An 18,801-nucleotide genomic window follows, 5' to 3' on the forward strand; every position below is an offset into this window, starting at 1 on the left:
TCGATTAGGCTATTGATTGCCCGCAACGAACCTCTTCATTGCTCAAGTGCAGCACGACCAACTGCGCACAGCGCACCTATCCACGGCCTTCACGATCGCAAAAAGATAGATACCACGATGGCGCCCTTCGCCTCCCGCTCCTTCGCCGCCACCCTCCCCAACTCCCTTGCCGCGCGCTACCGCAAAGCCCTCACCAAGCATCCATTCCTACTCTTCGGTCTGCCCTTCCTCACCACCATCGTTGCGGGCAGCTTCATGCTTACGCCCGCAACCGCCCTACGGTACGAGCGATACGACAAGAAGAACCAACAGATCACGCATGAGCAGAAGATGGGGTTGACGCAGGATAGGCGGAAGGTGAATATGAAGGATGAATATTATGTGAGTGCGGCTTTCATTTTGTTTAGTGGGGGCTGGAGGAGGATGTTTGAGTCATTCGACAAGATGGGGGGTTCAGAGTGATGTAGAGGCAGTTTGTGAATGGAATTGTGCTAAAGACTGTATAGCGATTGCAAGCGAAAGATCTCGAGAATTGGGAGCAAAGGCGTGTTAAACGATTACCGGGCGAGGTCGATGGCATTTTGGAGTGATTGGGCGGATTTATACCAGTGAAAGCATTTGCCATGGAGTTTTGGGACTTGGGCACAGCATCCGATCTGTATATTATTGTATTGGGAAATCTGGAAGGTTTCGGGCACAGCTTGCTCCACCACTTTTAGTGATTTGAGAGCACTTGCAGTCCGTGTGGGTAACCTTTTTCAACAAGCAGGCCTAGGGAGCCTTGGATGTGTCTCTATAAATCTCTCATTGCAAGCCCGTAGGCAGATATTATATGCAGCCGGATAGCAATAGCTATCCATTTCCCGTATACCAGAATTTGTCATTATATCCTCCGTTACCGACCTTTCCAGACATGAAATCGTCTAACCATCATCATCCCCATGCATTTCCTCACGAAGGGCACTGGAAGCCCCCAAGGGGTATACGGATCTTGCAGTTGACGAGCTTAACTTGAATCGTGAAACGGACTCCTGCAAATGCTCACATGCAACGAACCAAAGAATCGAAAATGCGCATCTACTGCTTGATCTCATACTTTCGTCGGAACATGCCGTCAATTTCGGTGAGGTAGTAGGTGCCGGGGAAGAGGTCATTGACCTTGCCCTCCGGCTTGTAGTCCTTCTTCAAGTGAGCACGCTCACGGAGGTTGCACATCTGCGAAATCGTCAGTCAATGTAGCAGCGAAAGTAGTTTCAACATGACTTACCTCATCGTAGACCTCAGGAGCAACGACACGGCGGTTCTCGAGGCGGTTCTTGACGTCAAGCTTCTTCTGGAGCTCGGTGATGCTACCACTGATCTTGAAGGAGAACATAGAGGAAGCAAGACCGCTACCGTAGCTGAACAAGGCAATGCGCTTGCCGGTGGAATTCTCACCATCGAGATTGGAAAGGAGCGAGCACAGACTGCCGTAAACACTGCCACAGTACATGTTGCCGCACATGGTAGGGACTTCAATACTGGGCTGGACGCGGGCATTGAATCGCTTCTTGGCAAGACCCATGAATGTCTTCTCAACTGCCTTATCTGTAACGGAGGTGGCGTAGTCAAGGTCACGGAGCTCAGCGGGCACCTCAGCGAAAATCGGGTTCGACGGGTTCACGAGGAAATCGTTATAGAGAAGGCGCGCATACGACTTGGACACGAGCTTGCAGGTGGGTGCGTGGAAGCACATGTAGTCGAAGCGGTCTAGCGGCGTCTCCTGCTCTTGGGAGTGGCCGTTGACGCCATTGGAACCATTGGCCTGGCTCTTCAACGTCTGCTCACGGGCATTGTAGGCCTTGTAGCATGCATCGACGGCCTCGGTATAGCACCGAATAGAGAAGTGTCCGTCGACGACAGGGTACTCGCTGGTCAAGTCGGGCTTGTAGAAATCGTATGCGTGGGTGATGTAGCTGCCGCGTAGGCCCGGCTCCATCACGACGGGGGCGTCAGGGCCGATGAGCATAGCCACACATCCCGCTCCGCCCGTAGGACGCGCATTACCCTTCTTGTACAACGCAATGTCGCCAGCCACCACAACGGCGTCACGGCCATCCCACCCGGAAGATTCTATCCAGTTGACGCTGTTGAACAGAGCGTTGGTGCCGCCGTAGCACGCGTTCACGGTATCCACACCCTCGACGTTGAAGTTGCCCGATTCCTCAAACAGCTGCATGAGGACCGACTTCACGGATTTGGACTTGTCGAGCAGTGTCTCGGTGCCGACCTCGAGGCGGCCAATGTTCTTGGGGTCGATATTGTACTTCTTGAACAGCGAGGAGACGGTGGTCAGGGCGAGCGAATACATGTCTGTACAGTGACCTGATTAGCTCGCGTGCTTGCACGTAGACTTGCAGAAAAACGTACCCTCGCGGTCGTCGCAGAAGGACATCTTGGTCTGGCCGAGACCGATTGTGTATTTTCCCTGGGAGACGCCATCGAACTTCTCGAGCTCGGCCTGGTCGACGCACTGCCGTGAGTTAGAATTTATTTCTCACAAGCGTGGAGTTGCAGCAAAAAGGCGCTGCAGCACTCCGGGCGCCGGTGGAGACATGCCTGGCTAGGGAAGTAGAGCTCGATGGCCTTGATGCCGATGTTGGAGGGACGGGAAGCCATGGCTGTGTGTGTTGAAATGGTGTAAAGGGGGTAGTTGTGAGAAAAGTCGAGGCGTGTCCTGGCGGGGTACACCGCTGGTTAAGTAGGACTATGTCGCGAGAAAGCAAATTGCGGTCTGGTAGCGGCGATCTCGCAGGCGCTGTAAGTGGCAATTGCCGAGTACCTGCTCCTCTAGGCCTGACAGAAGGCGGTTTAAACTGCTTTGGTACGCGGAATCTACGTTGCTCAACAACGGCCCATGTGCCATGCGCTTTTGGGCACTCTTGCGGGCTTGTATGGAGCCAGTGCACGCGCATCCTCCTGTCGCGGGGCTGCTCGCTACGATGGCGGGGGACCTTCAACGCCATCTTCATATTGTTCCTTCCTCAGACCTTTCGCCGTGTGCAACCTTTTGTTCTCTGGCTCGGCGGCGTCACTGGACTGCTACCGAACTTAGGCCGCGCCGCCGTTCTCGCTCAGGTGCTGTTGAAAAGTTTATCGCTGCCTAGCACAGCGCCGCCTATCACAACGTCACTCGCGCCGCTGCAGGGCGAGTGGGACGTATCCAACAACGGTTAGCAGCGTTAGCTCAGGAACAGCGTGTCAACCAGACAACCAACCCTCCCGACGACCATCTTGTAGACCGCGGGATTTGCGAAGCGCTTCTTGTGCATGTTGTCTATACGCTCACGCCCCAACAACGCTACGTCTGATATCGCCATGAGATTCGACGTCTTCAGGCCAGCACGGCCAACTGCGGCAATGCATGGGTTCTCTGCACACCAGGAACACTCGGCCGCCAAGGGTTGCGTAAATTCTTCGCACCTTGTAAGCGATGGTACGTCCCATAATCTAATCAGATCGATTTCACTACACCATAGCAAGGCCCACTGTTGTCCGTCCGGCGGAGAGTGCTCAAAACAGCGTCAGAAATATGGGCCTTGTCAAGTGTGCCCTGGGGTGGCCTGGGAATATACGCCGCGATCGGCCTCAAGCCCATTCACCTGTCACCATGGCAGCTCAAGACTCAGAGACTGTTCCAACAGGTGAGACGAAGTTGCTTCTCTCTGCTCCACCATCCTCCGTCGTTGCATACTGCACGATCACTACATGTCCGGCATGTCCAACATGCCCAGCTTGCGTTCTGGGCCATCTGACCCAAGATTTGTAGCTGTCCATGGCTGCATGCCTTCTCTTTAAACTCTGCCCCGCCTAGGAACAGTGCCGACGTCTGAGTTATTTCAGACTGATTCATGACTTGTACACAACAGTCTCTCCGCCTACTGGGTTTCACTGTAGCCTTCTGGCAGTCCATCCGCAGTCTCCTCTACCAGGTCGCTTCCACACATGCAACAAGGAGGCAAGGAAAACAGAATATATCTGATTCGATCTGTCAAAGAGATCACATACTGTGTTTAACAAGCGAAAATGACGCACTCGGGATACATCCGAGAAGAGCAGAAGCAGTTTTCTCACGCACGGTGATCTATGCGTTTCATTTTCCGATCTTTGCGCAACAATAATCCAAGCATTGCAAAGCACATGACCGAAGTTCTGATCGAGTCCTGATCGCACGCTCGAGATAGGCTATTACATCGTCACAAAGCAAATCTGCATACTCAACAACAGCACCTCCAAATCTTGACTGTGAGGAATGCCATGGTCGGAAGCTGCACCGAGCCTTGGAAGCACGCTTTATCTCGTGACGACAGAGCTCTCAAAGTCCGACGCGAGCATCCAAAAGCCCCAACGCCCATCGACGATGATCTTGTCCGCACCAGAAGTTCATTTGTGGCATTTTGGAAGTGCAGATATATAGCCGCGGTTCGCCGCGCTTTATACACTGAGTGTTGAGCGATTCGAGCCCGGAATGCTCCCGTAAGCGAACTGCTGGAGGAACAATATATATCCATGCCTCCAGAAGGGAAATTTCCGGCTGTGGGCAAATTCAACCGCGCCACTACTGACACAATGACGCACACCGTGGAAGCATGGCAGGACTGCTCAGGGTCGCTGGGCGTGCTGCAAGCCCAGAAAGCAAGAGGCGCAGCAGTGAATAGTTCGCGCAGTTTGGTGCTCCAGTTCTATCGACTCGACAATTGCGGCCTAGCTTGCACTCAGTGCTGCACCGGCGGAAGCGGGAAAAGCCGGTAGGGGCGCACTGTGGCCGCAACGCTCGCCAGGGTGAAAGGTGGCTCGAAATTGGGCGAGGGGAAGGAGGGCGATCTGCCGTCAAGGTGGCTAAATGCGTCCCTTTGGCCAGCGACCGCTGTACCATCGCTGAACAAGCAGGCGCTGGCCAGCAGCAGCGAGAGTGCAGACCTCATGTGCAGGGCATGCCTTCATTGGTCTCTGGGGCGGGAGAAGGGCCTTTTTTGAAGCGGCGCGAGGCTGTTGAGGGAAGGCCGTGCTGAAACGGAGGGAGGTGCAACCCCTGACTAGCGCCTGCCCGACTGGCTTCGAGACGGTGGGCCAATGCCTCCCGTCTCAAGCCTGCCGCCGCGCAGTGCCAGCCAGTCTCTTGCACCCACCACCGACGGCAAGCACGCTGCCCACGACCGCACCCCATTGCCCGCGCCCTCAGCGAGAGCGTCGACCGCCCTTCGCATCCATTGATCGCTCGACACGGCCACGACACCCGCTGGCGGCCTGCTCAGGGTGAACCAGCCCGCTGTGGCTGTCAAGGGACGACGCGATGGACCGACGAAATAGCGACGAGGGCAACCCGCCGCACCCGCCCCAGAACCCCGATGTCTTCGACGACGAGTACGCGCTGGACCCAGATGAAGACGACTTTATGCCCTCGGTATCGGATGGCTTCCACCCGGCAAGCGCGAACACGAACGAAGTCCGCCACGACCGCCCGATCCATGACGAGCACGAACCGTTGCGACCGCAGACCACGCAGCCAAAACCGCCAGAAGGGACTGACCTCAGGAGGATGGCGACGCGCAACAGCATAGCCAAGGTTCCGTATAGCTTGGATACAGCTGTACAGAACGGCCCACAACGTGGCGCGCATCAGCGAGGGCCCAGTTCGCAGGCGACGCCCTTGCAGCACCGCGCATCGGTCAGCTCGACCGCCTCCTTTGCTACCATGACCAATTCAGACGGCCCGTTCAGCTCAGGCCCAAGCCATCCATACGGCATGTACCCACAGAACACCATCGCGCGTAACGCAAGCATATCAACGACATCCACACAACAGCAACAACCATCGGCGATACCACAACATCCAACAGGACCCAGTCACCCATATGGCATGTACCCGCAGAACGTCGTTGAGGACGAGCCGCCTGTTCCAGCGGTACAGACGGCCATTCCCGTTGGCTTCCCAGGAATCTCCACCGGTTTTCACAGACAGATAGGACCAGATGGAGAAGAGCAAGACATCGTAGGACCCTTTGGACACACGGAGCAGCTCCCACCATACTCACGGTACCCTGAGGAAGGACCTACCAAGGCGTCGATGGCCGCGGAAGCGAGTGCCACTCCGTTGGAGGCGAGGTCAAATCCCATGGCTGCGTCCAGTGACACCCTGTTAATAGATGCGGCGCCTCCTGCACCTCCGTCTCCTGTGTCTCCCGTCTCCCCGTTAGCTCCTGTCGCACCCGCTCGCCTACCCCAGCAGCGTCCGGAGACACAAACCGGCAATGTGGCTCCACGGCCCGCGACTACATCTGAATCGGCCTCATTGTTGACAACAACGGACGACAGTGTTGTTGCCGAGAAGGTGGAGCCGGAGCCGAGTGTAAAAAAACAGAGCTGGCGGAAAAAACGGCTCTGGGGTAAAGTGCCCGTGACTGTCGCCCTTGTACTGCTCGTACTCTTGCTTATATTCGCTATCGTGCTCGGCGCCGCGATCGGCACCTTTTTGACCAAGAATAAGGATAAACCTAAACAAGATAAAGATCATTCCAGCCACGACAAACCGTAAGTATATTGGTAGACTAAGCAGATGTTAGCTGACAACAACAGTGAACTAGCAGTCACCGGCAATACCTTGTTTGGAGCGACACCAATTCCTACGCCAAGTTCGCTCCCTCCTTTGCCTACCGGTCAATTTTCGCTTCCACTGGGCTATGCCCAGGAAAGCAGCCCTGGCTGCCTGCTTTTGGGCAACCAGTATTCAGCTTGGTCATGTAAAATGTCTTTTGCCCCGCTTCAAGTCGTCGTCAATTCTACATCGGATAGCTACCAGGCATCCTTGGAAACATTCGTCGCCCCAGATGGGAGCATACAGTATGGACTGCAGCCTCCTGTGGTACCTCCGTCGACATTGCAGCTCGTTACCGATCTCGACTACAGAGGCTACGGTCCTGCGTGGCATTTCTCGGGACGTTACGACAAGGTGGTCGTCCTGCAGCCTGACGAGTTTGCCGCCGGCAATGGTCTTCGAAAGCGTGATGATGATCCTAACAAGCCATCTTTTCGCCATCGCTTTCAGGTCATGCCTGGCGACAACCCTTGGTACTGCGTCTGGAACTCGACGTATATCGAGGGCTACATCTACGTCACAGACAACTCAACTGCTGCCACGATGACCAACTACCCTACCCCCAATCCTTCTGATCCGTTTCCCGAAATGATGACCCCAACGGCTACAGTATCAACGTCAAGCGCTGAAAATTCATCCGCGTCTACCACTCCGCCGCCTACGAAGAGAACCCCTCAACAGCGTGACGATGGCTCCAATTTCCGCTTCCCATTCCCCTATCCTCGCATCGTCAAGATCGAAGAGCGACGTCTCCCTGGCGCTCCGCAACCCTACTGCCAGAAAATGCAACTGCTCGACAACGGACAGATTGCTCCAGCATCCGGTAGCAACGGCGGAAACGTGATTGTCTGGCTCCAAGAGGCCGATCCGCGGATAGATGAGTTCTTTGGTGCACCTTCAGGTCCACCACCCGCACCTTCGTCGACTCAAAAAGCGAAGACACGGAGGCAACAGGAGAAGAGAACGGATCCATCTGACGCTTGCCACTGCCAGTGGATGTTTCAATAAAACTGTTTCGAGGTCTTCAATTTCATCAAATGAGCGGCGCATTTGCATTCCAGCATTTCAGGGCTAAGGGTCATTAACGATACCATGGGACGGCAGGGCCTGACTTCTACGAAAGCTACATGGTGTTTACGGAGTTCCTTTTTTTTTTTTTGGCTTGCACCTTCCTTTGCCATTTACTTGCATAAGGTGTTCATTTTGCAGGCTTCTCCCGAGGCTTTCTGCAGCGATTTTCGCGCAGCATCGCAGCATATTATCAGCGCTTAGGCGTTAGCTCTACCTTTGTATTCTTTTGATGTAATGTTTTGGGCGCGTGAAATAGGCATTTGGATATTGGAGGAGCAATTGGTGTCGAATATGGGGATGATGGGTGGGAACAGGCCCAACGGAGAATTAGGGACGGAACTTTTCGAGGATGAGAATTACAATCGGACGCATACATGGCTCTGGAGAGCTGTTGTCTCGTAACGTAACAATATATGTTAGTCAAGACTTATGCTCGGAGGCTTTCGCTGTTTGCGAATACATGTGGTGTAGACTAGGATGACATGCATACGGCGTGGACACCAAATGTTGCGTTAGGTCCTGTGCAAGAGACTGCCATGTTATAGCCTACAACAACCCAACTTACATGCACTGATGTCTTCATAAAACTTGGTATGTACCTTCCATTGCAGGTATCTAGGTAAATCGACTTTCACGTGACCACCGGCGTCATGGCGGAATTCCTTGCTTGTATGCACTTCACACGCCGCAGAAACAGGTCAGTGGGACACCTTCTCCGCAAAGCCGCCAGTCCTCGGTCGTGGATCGTGGATCGTCTTGGAGATCCTCCAAAGTATCAGCTCGGACTACGGGAGCTGCTGCAACTTGCCGTTCACGTATGCCAACAACTCATGCCATGTACAGAGGTATGACGATTAGCCGTGAAGCAAGAACTGTGCTCATAGCAAACCACGGGCCACAGAAACTTTCAATTCGGCCTCATTTCCTTTCTTCCTCTGTTTATTATCGCGGTCTGACTGTTCTATTATTTGTCTTCTCTACGCGAAATAGCAAGGCATTCCGCTGCAGATGCTTTGAAAGCAAGAAACGAGACTATGCTGCGACTAAATGTCCTTCCGACAAAAAAGAAATAGTGCGCCCAAGCTACCGCGCCTTCCTGTTGAGCTGATGGACATCATTTGTAAATTTCTTGTCTGTCTGGCAGATGAGATCGATATGGGCTTGTCCCTTTTATGCTCCAATTCTGTCTTATTTGCAGGACAAATCAACCAGAGGATCAACCATTTTTTTTCTAAGACTTCCTTTCGACGTTGCGGCAACGGTCTGCATCCCCGTGGTCTAAAGAGGTTGGCAGGCATCCGCCAGGTTTCGGATTTAGCCAGCCAAATTGAGCACATCCACCTGACTCACGAGGAGACGGAGTATCCAAGCTAGAAGACTTATGAAGAAGCTACGAACGAGCCAACTTCAATGAACTTCACCAAGGCGCGGCGCGATACCAAGGCTCGCATCCGTGGCGTTGTCTCGAATCAGATAGCAATGACTTTCTTTAAGAAACATTCTGCCGGTAAAGTATCGGAACAATGAGGGCATTACCTTTAAGCCATGCAGTCGCATGTTATGTGCGCAACGGAACGAGGACTTCGTTGAGAGCAGGACTGGCTTCAAGATCCTGGAAGTGACAATCAAGAGGACGATCCCGCGATCGTGATCTACAACCGAAACAGGAGCATGTACGAATAACAGTATTACACGCTTCAAATAATATGCTACACATCGAGATCGACACTTCGTGGTTCTATACGGTCCCGCAGCCAAGCAAACTCTAATAAGCAATTGGTCAGGGCATTTTCAACTAACCGATGACTTCCAGAATAGGAAGGACGGAGTATCAATGGATCGGCCGAACCGTCAACAATGATTACCTCGTCGCCCAGTTGCAACTCGTCAGACCCTACGTCAAAGTCCACCTCCAGCGACGTCGACGGAGTTGGGTCCTCAGAGCTGAGCCTCTTTTAGAGATGACTGGATGCTCATGGACATCCATGAACGACTGAAACTGATCCAGACTCTTGGTTGGTATACTCTTCTGGAATAGCTCCTTTGCGGTGATTTCGTACTGCTGAGTGTAGAGGGAAGTCGTGAAGTTGGAGACCTGCTCGTTGTTCTTCACAAGTGGACCCAGATACGTGTATGTGAAGCCATGTTCATGCTCGGCTTAGACCTCAAGTTGCTCCAGTGGAGGATCTTTCCGTTTTTAGTGGCTGTCGGAAGCATGAGGACGAAGATGAACCTTAGACATTCGCGGGTCCATGGACAAGGTATGGAAGGCATGGCGACGAATCGTCGGCTCTCGCCTGATGCCATCTCGTAGATAGTCTCTTAATCACGATGCTGGGCCTTCGGAAAACTCCAGAGCATGCCCTAATGTATCGACCTTTCTGCAAGATTGGGAATGGTATTCAGCTTCATTGAAAGCTTGTGTCGCGCCTGTGAAGATGTCCTCGTTACGTAAGTCGTAGGAACACGGAGCACGCGGCACACACGTTGTCTCGTGGACACTGATGCTGCCGCCTCAGCGCAAAGGCATTCATCGATTGGGTAATGTCGGAGACGGGAAAATTTCAAGGTTAATCGGCTGTAGTATAAGAGAGAGGCAGCGAAGTAATTTTAATCGCTAATAAACACCTTACAAACTAACGTACGTACGATAATAGTAAAGAATCACTACAGTATCATGGTATGTTCATACTGAAGTTCTCTATGCATATTTAGTAGGTAATAATATAAATAGTCATGTAGCAATCCTGGCAAGTTCCTATGATTGGTACCTCGCTGTGATAAGAGCAGATAGACAACCGCCATCAGTTATGCGTGATCTGTTGATTTTCTTTGCCGCCACTCGATTCCAACACAGGTGCAGGTGGAAATGGTGAAAACTCTGTCAATAGGAGGAAAGGGAATGAATAGACAGACCACCCCACACCGGCATGCTGCTTTGTAAAGAGTAGTAAAGAGGGCGGAGATGACTTATGGACGTTACGGCACAGGGGCGCAATTCTGTGAGCAGAACAAGATACATATCATGCACACTACCCAAAAAGCCAGTTATACGTCCTCAGCTATCCTGCCCTCCTAGGTCGAACCCAAATCAACCATGCACGCTAACGTCAAAGGACCTCCCATTGCCCCTCACTCCCCTTCTCCGCCTTCACTTCCCCAGCCTTCCCCTCACCCCCACCCACCGCCAACTTCTCCTTCGTCTCCTCCTCAATTTCCCTTTGCAAATCCCTCTGCTCCTCAGCCGACAGCCTACCACCAGGCACCTTGTCCTCGATATTGGGCTCCGCTTCCATCGGATCAACAGTGATACGATCTGTTCTACCCGCGGTCTGATCCTCGATGGTTTCATCTGACACTTCGGCCTCAGGCTCTGCGACCGCGACGCTAAGCTCAGCCTGCTTGATGGTGGCGGGCTCGAGGGAAGCTTCGCCGGGTTCGACGTGCTTTTCCCTCTCTAGTATGTGCTCAGTGTCCTTAAACTCTTCTGTACCGGGAGGAGCTATCTTATCTGAGCTGGCGGATGTGGTCGGAGTCAATTTTTCGGAAGTGGCGGATGTAGTCGGCTTAAGCGCTGCGTGCAGTTTTGCGCTCAGTTCTGCGGTCGGGACTTCGACATCGCCGCTCTCACCAATCTGCCAGAGCGTGCTTACAATACCAACGGACAGAGACTGCGGTGGAACGGCAACTTCAGCAGTAATTGTCGCCGCGGGAGCAGGCGACTTCGTAGGCTTTCGCCTCTGCGGGCCCTTGGCGCGGCTCTTACGAGCATCCTCTAGAGGCTTGGGTGGCTCTTCTTCTTTCTCAGCTTCTGGCTCCTTCACCTTTGGCGGGCCGAGACCGAGTTTGCTGTTCAGGTCTTTCAAGAAGCCAGCTTGTAGCGCTGCAATCTTAGATCCGCCTGGGCGGGCAGGTACGGGAGGCTTGGCCTTTGGCTGAGGATCTGCCCCAGTGTTGCCCTTTTCGTCAGGGAAGGCTCCTACTGTAGGTACCTTCTCTGAAGACTTAGTCAAGGGTTTGCTAGGGCGTGCAGGAACTTGAGGTTTGGGCCGTTCTGGAATAACGGGTGCCTTCTTGTCGACTGGTGAGGTCTCTTTTGCGGCCTGCGGACGAGTGGGAACATTAGGCCTGGCCGGGATGGTAGACTTCTCGACAACAGGCGAGTCATCTGCGTACTCATTTGTCTCTGGTGTCTGAGGAGTGCTGACGGTGGTCTCTAGGTGGAAGTGCTCGGGTGTGTCCTCCCAAATATCTTGACTAGGAAAACGCTGCACACCAGGACGACCATCACTAGATACATTCTTCAGATGCTTGTTTGCAAACTTCTTTGTGTGCTCGGGCAAAAATGACTGCTGGTCCTCTTTGGTGATGTGTTCCTTGCGCGCTTGCTCAGTCTGCGGCTTCTCGAAGACCTGGCTGGCATCCGGCTCGGCTCCTGCGGTCTTCGGTTCCTCGGGGGCTTGAGGGGTGTCCACCGTAGTCTCAAGCTGAAGGCTGCTTGGGGTATCTTCCCACACGTCTTGGCTAGGGAAGTGGTGGCGAGCAAGGTCGGGTCGCTTCATGATCCTGTCGAGGGGGGACTTGGCTTTCTTTGGGGCCTCATCGTCCTCTGGAAACAGAGGCTCATACTCCTTCATTGAATCGAGAGGTGTGCCGCTGCGGTCGAACTGTTGTGGAGATATAATTCGCGACGGATTGGCATGGTTGCTGTTCCTACTAGAACTCCTGCTATGAGTGCGACTGTGAGTGCGCTGTTTGGTAATGTACGCCGGGGTGCCACCCTCGTTGATAGTGTATTCGCCACTGCCACGACGCTCCTGCTCAGGGGGAACTGCGGGTTGCCTCCATGCTGAGACAGGGTCCTTCTTGATCTCGTCTGACGCGAGGATGGGAGTACCGTAACCGCGTTCAGAAACCCAGCCGCCTTCTTCATCAGTGTTACCAGCCTTTCGACCCAGATCGTGAGTGGGTGGGTCATATCCACCTCCGTGGATCTTGCTCTCTCTACGATTTGGGTGGTCGATATGGATAATGTCCTCTTCGGCTTCGTTTTCGTGGGTCTTCTGCTTGGTGAGAACGTCGGCGGGAAAATTCGTCTGGCGTAAAGGAGATTCGGCGACCGGAGCTGCTCCCTTCTCACTTATTGAGCCTGGGCGACCGGATGACTTGGGCCTCGGGGAGGCCATGCGCGATGCATATTCCTCGCTCGCCATGTAGCCGATCTGCTCATCTGGAGTACTGACAGCATCCCTAGAAGTACCTATTGTTCACATCAGTATCTCTACCGTAAGTTGACGCAGGGACCATGAAAAGCGTACCCAATCCAACACCATGGGCGCCAGCATTGCGCACGAGCTTATCGAGCTTCTCCCCGCCCCAGTGGTAATCCTTCCGGTTCTCCTGAATATGCGGACCGTACTCGCCAGCCTTCTCACGCTTCAAATCCTCAGGATGCTTCTTGTACCAATTCTGCTCGAACTCGTCGTTGCCGATCTTGCCGTGACCATGCAGACCGTAGCTGCCGGGAGGACCATGAAAGATCTCGCGGCCGCTCTTCGTCCTACTATGATGGCGGGGCTTATCCCCCTTGTTGAAGAAGCCGACGCCCGTCGGCACTCCCTGCTCGTACGGTGAAGGTGTCGGGGCTTGCACGTCTCCCGCGTTCGGGTACATGGGCACCTGGACACCTATCTCAGGAATGCCATGCTCGTCGTCGTCCTTGTATACAGAGCTAGGACGCGATGAGACTGAGCGGCTGGAGTCACCCGAGGGCTTTCCTTCCGGAGCCAGCTGCGTGCCAAAGCCAGCAGCCGCAGCTTGATCTGAATCGGTGCGAGTCACCGTCTGGATTCTGCTTTTCGCGGACGAGGCCGGAAGAGATGCTTTGGGCGCATGAAGCGGCAGGTCGCCGGCTACCTGCTTTGTCTGCTCAGGCGCTTCGCCGCTCTGGCTCTGATTTGTGAGCGTCTTGGAGAGGTCCTCGAAGCTGGCGTACTCGGAGCCTTCCTCGCCGAGCGAAGGCAGACTGACGCTGGGAGGGCGGGCTGGCAGCTCGGCAGCGAGATGGGACTCCTTGTGAGGCTGTCCAGTGTGTAGGAACGACGGGTCGTTTAGTGGAGAACGAGCGAAGGCGTCCCGGTTGGGAGAAACGGAGCGGTCGATGCTGCGCTTCGGACGCGGGGGAATCTTGGGGACGTCCATATGGGTCGAGTTGGGCGTCGAATTCTGGGCTCGCGACGGTCGCGGTGGTATTTGCGGCGGAGCACTCATTGTTGTGTGTAGAAGTGAAGTGGGTGTGGTTGCAGTAAGAATGATGTGGTAGAGAAGCTGTTAAGAGCTCAAGTGTCAGTGAGTACTGCAGGTCCAATGCAGACAAGCACGCTGCCGTCGAATCGGCGCCAGAAACTGCTAGGAACCAAAAGCTCGAAGATGCGACCAGCACCAAGGCGGCCAATGAGGGCAGCGCAGTTGAAGCAGCTTGACGTCGCGTATCAGACAAAGCCGGTAGGTGGCAGCAACTCACCTCGAATTGCGCAATTGGACGCTGCTATGTTCTGCACAGAGCAGTGAAGCTTCAGGCTGGGATGGACTAAGAAAAAGACGCAAACTGGTAGCCCGGATGAAGCGATCGTGAGCTTAAGTATGGGTACGCAGGCGACCCGCCAATGATGCAACGCTCACGCCCTGGCGTTTGAACGTGCACGCAGAAACCCATCACCTTGCAGAACAAGAAAGACCCCGCCTACCCCAGCCTTTGCCCACCACACAAACATCTGCAGGGGCGGCTGATGCTCGCGCCAATACCGCGTCTTCTATTGCGATGGCGCCCTGTTCAACCCTCCAAGGTTGTCTCCACCGCACATGTCGATGCCAAGCACCGTCCTGCGATAACATGCATGTGCTTTCACATGCACCGCAGAGGGTGGAATCTCATTTGGTCTCCCGAGTACTGAACATCTGCGATCAATACCGATAGTATCCTGTATTGGGGGCATCTCTCTGTGTGGCACTACCGACGAGCAGTTTCTTCTCTCGATGATGCTCTTTTCCACTTAACGCCACTTTTGCTAGCGTTCCCCGCGCTTGATCACCTGGCAAGCAAGCCGTTCCTGGGCCAGTCTAGCCATATATCATCATTCGCCATCGCTGTTCCTTTTCCAACAGCTAGTAGAGTTGCGCCGGAAGGCTAGAGCGGAAGATCGTCAGTTGTTTGGCCTCGCATCATGCCATGATGTGGATGTGGACCCGTATGCAGGCATTACGTAGGGCCCTTCACACGGCATGACATCGTTTAGCATCACCTAAACCACAACGGCAGTAAACAAGCAATCCAGTGTCCTTTGTCGAATGCAACTGCTGGTCAACAAAGCTTTGCATACAGGCTATTGCCTTCGTTGGAACACATTGTCGTGGAATGAATCAATCAATTGCTGTGCTCAAATCTGAAAATCCGACGAACACCGTCTTTTCGAACAATCCCGCCATGACAACGCCGACTGATGATACAAGAAACTTGGACATCGTAATTCCCAGATGGTATCCCACCGTTCTGCCAATATGACACATTGAGTCGCCCGAAGACGTGCCACCCAGTGGTGCTGCGAATTTCCTCCGCTCGCTCGTGAGACCGCTGCTCCTGGACTCCACTCCCTGCATGTTTCCCAGCTGCCCCTCCGCGCTTTGCCAGTCATCCATCTATTCGTGTTTTTTAGATGATCATCTGCGCGACGCCTTGTCCGCCCAAGGTCTTGCTGCCCTGGAATGCCTGCCCCTTGAGACCGGCAAGCGCGTAGAAAATGGCAGCGAACAACAGAACCACGGCAGCAGCGATCAAGCTGGTCACTCTTGCGGCAATGCTAGCCCACTGCACTGCGCTCATGGCGGCGTAGAGACCGGCGCGGAGGAAGTTGGTCTCGAATTTTCGAATGAAAGTGTCGAACTTGGGTGACGTCGGGCAGATTCGGAGGAGCAGTGGGACTTCGAGGAACAGAATGATGGGCGCGTATATTCTGCAGCCATGTTAGGACCAAGCTGCAATAGGTCGCTGTTGCACTCACAGGCACACGATACTAAACGCGATGACCCAATTGGCATTGAAAAGGTTCGAAATTCCAAGTGCGAAGCAGAGGAGTATGCAGATCACGCCCGTCCTACGGCAAAGGTCAGCATTGCCGTGTCTTCCTTGTCCTAAAACTGTGGTTTCGTTTTGTCCCTTCACATTGCAATCATCCTAGCCCTCGCCACGACATCCCACGAGGAGAGACTTTCTAGATGCAATGCTACCACGTCGTAGGTTGTAGGTAAATTCGGCCATTGCAATGTACACGCTAATGCAACGCAAGATACCTAGGCCGTTCATGCCACGTCGCACGAGGATGAAGGGGTGTGTGCTGGACGAGAAGAGACTGACCATTGTGCGTAGATACCTGTGCAGCGCGCCATGTCAGCAAGTGCTCAATAGCTCCATCATCACTGGCCTTCTTACTGAAATTCCTCGACTTGAATTCTTCGGACAGCGTCATAGTGATGATTCTAGCTTTTCACAGCTGGGTCCCTGCGCGCGGCGCGGCGTTGGGTGGTGATGGAGGAGCAGAGTTGCGGGAGAGCTCTATTGAGGAGCTGGAGCTGAGCCGCGGACCAAGCAAACGACGCGACCCAGGCTAGCTGGAATGCGTTCTTGAATGGACCTGGCCGAAGTGACGCGCAAGGCGACAGTGGCGGTGCAGTGTACGGAAGCGATGTCGATGTCGGTGCCTGGGAGGTCGGCAGCGCGGTGATCTGATGGAGTCGGAGCTGTCGGTTTCCAGAAGTTCCACGTAACGGGCGGCGAGCGAGTGAGCGCACTAGCGCGCTTCTCGGAAAGACCCAAGGGTCTCGCTTGCCCACACACTGGCACTGCGCCGACGTGGCTTACGTTTTGCCATGGTTATTTTTGGTTTCACTTGCACCTTCCTCGAGCGCGACTGCTAGAGAAGGAAAGAACATGGGCGGGTTGTTTAGCTCGCCCGCGGGCGCAGCGCCAGACTTGACTGACTCTCACGTCCGTTTCGAGCACGACGAGCCACAGCCTTGCCAAGCCCCTGCTGCAGATCACGACGCAGACGACATGAACCCGCAGGAGAGGGCGTATCACGAACGCTTCATGCGTGAGGCCATAAACATGGTGATTCACCCTTGCCCGCCCAGCCCGTGCTCTGCTCAAGTCCTGGGGTCGGCTGACTGATGTATCAATGACAGGCCGAGCGCGCACTCAAGAGCGACGAGACACCAGTCGGATGTGTCTTTGTGAAGGATGGCGACGTCTTTGGTCGCGGCATGAACGAGACGAACCGCACCCTCAATGGCACGAGACATGCCGAGTTCGTTGCTCTGGCTGGCATCTTGTCCGAGCATCCAATCAGCGATTTGAAAGAGACCGATCTTTACGTTACAGTTGAGCCATGTGTCATGTGCGCCTCAATGCTTCGTCAGTATGGCATTCGAGCTGTCTACTTTGGGTGTTGGAACGAGCGATTCGGAGGCACTGGAGGTGTGCTCAACATTCACTCCGAGTAGGTCTTGTGAGCCATTAGTGTAGTGCACGCCACTGACAAGCTGCAGTCCAAGCGTCGACAAGCCCTACCCGGTCACCGGCGGTATCTTCAGGGAGGAAGCCATTATGTTACTGCGCAAGTTCTACGTCCAGGAAAATGAGAAGGCGCCGGAGCCCAAGCAGAAGAAGACGCGCGAGCTGAAGACGGAGATTCTCCCCATGGACATTCACGCACCCAAGTCCACACCAACGCCCCCAGTGCCTGCCACAGCCACAGCCTGAACCCGTTCATGATTTTCATATATAGATACCCATTGACATACGATTCCTTCACTCCATCAACGCGCCCGGAGCATGTTTTAGGTACATTTTCTTCGTATCAAGATATTCGACTTCCCTGCTTGTCCACTCTCCTTTGAGCCAGTGTGCTGCTTATTTCAACCATATTTCCTGAGCCCTAAAACCGGTCTCATAGTTGTTAACGCCGCTCCTGCTCTTCGTCGGTCACACGTTCATTCACGCTCACTTGATCCATCTCCATATATGAAGCCTTCCGCCTCCACCTCAGCCAGGTCAACCGCACGCACTGCGAAGTTGGCGAGACGATTCTACCATGACTCCCTATCAGTCTCGCCATCAATACTTCCCAACTCTTCGAGCTGCCAGCGGAATTCTGCATCGGACTATATAAGGTCATGTTTGCTCCAATCGCTCGCCGCGTTTCTGGAAACCTCACTCAATATTTCTATGTCGTTCCAGTCGTACTCGGTAACGCCTTAACACTTCAGCAGAAAGCACCTCCTACACACTCCCGTAGGAGGGGGGAATCCAAAGTGTGTGAGGGGAGAGTTCAATGTGCGTTGAGGGGTGTGAGGAGTGTGCGAGATGGAGCGATGAAGAGAGTGGATGCTCTCTCTTTCCCGTCCACGACTGAAGTGAATGAAGCAGTCTAGGAGTAGAAACATAGCAGTCTTCAGGACGCGAATCCCGCAGTAGCCCTCCGTCCATTCTCATTTTCTCATAGCTATGCAAAATACATGACGTTTTTCAAAAAAAAAAAAAAAGGGGGGAACAGAAGGAAATACGAGCTCCGCAGTCCAGATAACATAAATAAAAAGCACACTAGGGATTCTGAGTCTGTCACTATTAGACCCGGCTCCAAAGTCGTAGGCAGATTAGGCATGGGCAAACTTGGGAAACTTGGTGTTGGGAACATCGGCACAAGCAGTAAATTGCCGAGGACGATTATTGAGTGTAGGCATCGCGAGATCTGGACCACGCGCTCTAGGTACTCAAGAGGAACATTTGGCGACGTCGCAATTGTTCAACGTAAAGGGTGATTAGACAGGAAAGCGAGATGTACCTATGGTATGTTATAATCGCAGAGGTCGTGTTCAATAGTGTATGATAACGTGGAGGGTGGGATGGGGAGACGACAGAGGCAAGGGGCGGTGGTGTGGTTAGCTTGTTACATCCTAAAGATACAACGGCATATGCAAAAATAAACACACACACCTACTAGAACATGAGAGAAGCAAACATAGAAAGGATATAGCACCCAGGA

General features: G+C 53.7%; 6 protein-coding genes across 6 annotated transcripts; 3 read left to right on the top strand and 3 right to left on the bottom strand.

Moving 5' to 3' along the window:
* Positions 1 to 117: 117 nt before the first annotated feature.
* On the top strand, positions 118 to 590 carry COX16 (Cytochrome oxidase assembly; the record flags this gene model as incomplete). The annotated part of the gene is made up of 2 exons (XM_056217176.1): positions 118 to 381; positions 507 to 590. 2 exons carry the CDS (start codon positions 118 to 120, stop codon positions 588 to 590), a joined length of 348 nt encoding a protein of 115 aa, XP_056068732.1.
* Positions 591 to 1,077: 487 nt separating this feature from the next.
* On the bottom strand, positions 1,078 to 2,658 carry ERG13 (3-hydroxy-3-methylglutaryl coenzyme A synthase; the record flags this gene model as incomplete). The annotated part of the gene is made up of 4 exons (XM_056217177.1): positions 1,078 to 1,215; positions 1,268 to 2,352; positions 2,410 to 2,512; positions 2,599 to 2,658. 4 exons carry the CDS (start codon positions 2,656 to 2,658, stop codon positions 1,078 to 1,080), a joined length of 1,386 nt encoding a protein of 461 aa, XP_056068733.1.
* A 2,674-nt stretch (positions 2,659 to 5,332) lies between these two features.
* On the top strand, positions 5,333 to 7,642 carry N0V89_008423 (uncharacterized protein; the record flags this gene model as incomplete). The annotated part of the gene is made up of 2 exons (XM_056217178.1): positions 5,333 to 6,570; positions 6,832 to 7,642. The coding sequence occupies 2 exons, from the start codon at positions 5,333 to 5,335 to the stop codon at positions 7,640 to 7,642; spliced, it is 2,049 nt and encodes a 682-aa protein (XP_056068734.1).
* A 3,173-nt stretch (positions 7,643 to 10,815) lies between these two features.
* Positions 10,816 to 13,975, bottom strand: N0V89_008424 (uncharacterized protein; the record flags this gene model as incomplete). The annotated part of the gene is made up of 2 exons (XM_056217179.1): positions 10,816 to 12,965; positions 12,991 to 13,975. 2 exons carry the CDS (start codon positions 13,973 to 13,975, stop codon positions 10,816 to 10,818), a joined length of 3,135 nt encoding a protein of 1,044 aa, XP_056068735.1.
* Positions 13,976 to 15,413: 1,438 nt separating this feature from the next.
* Positions 15,414 to 16,227, bottom strand: TVP18 (Golgi apparatus membrane protein tvp18; the record flags this gene model as incomplete). Its single annotated transcript, XM_056217180.1, has 3 exons — positions 15,414 to 15,714; positions 15,763 to 15,892; positions 16,179 to 16,227. 3 exons carry the CDS (start codon positions 16,225 to 16,227, stop codon positions 15,414 to 15,416), a joined length of 480 nt encoding a protein of 159 aa, XP_056068736.1.
* A 584-nt stretch (positions 16,228 to 16,811) lies between these two features.
* On the top strand, positions 16,812 to 17,519 carry TAD2 (tRNA(adenine34) deaminase; the record flags this gene model as incomplete). The annotated part of the gene is made up of 3 exons (XM_056217181.1): positions 16,812 to 16,868; positions 16,943 to 17,256; positions 17,306 to 17,519. The coding sequence occupies 3 exons, from the start codon at positions 16,812 to 16,814 to the stop codon at positions 17,517 to 17,519; spliced, it is 585 nt and encodes a 194-aa protein (XP_056068737.1).
* Between the last annotated feature and the right edge of the window lie 1,282 nt (positions 17,520 to 18,801).

Source organism: Didymosphaeria variabile, assembly GCF_027946475.1.
Source record: "Didymosphaeria variabile strain IMI 356815 chromosome Unknown scaffold_6, whole genome shotgun sequence".
NCBI classification, from domain to species: domain Eukaryota; kingdom Fungi; phylum Ascomycota; class Dothideomycetes; order Pleosporales; family Didymosphaeriaceae; genus Didymosphaeria; species Didymosphaeria variabile.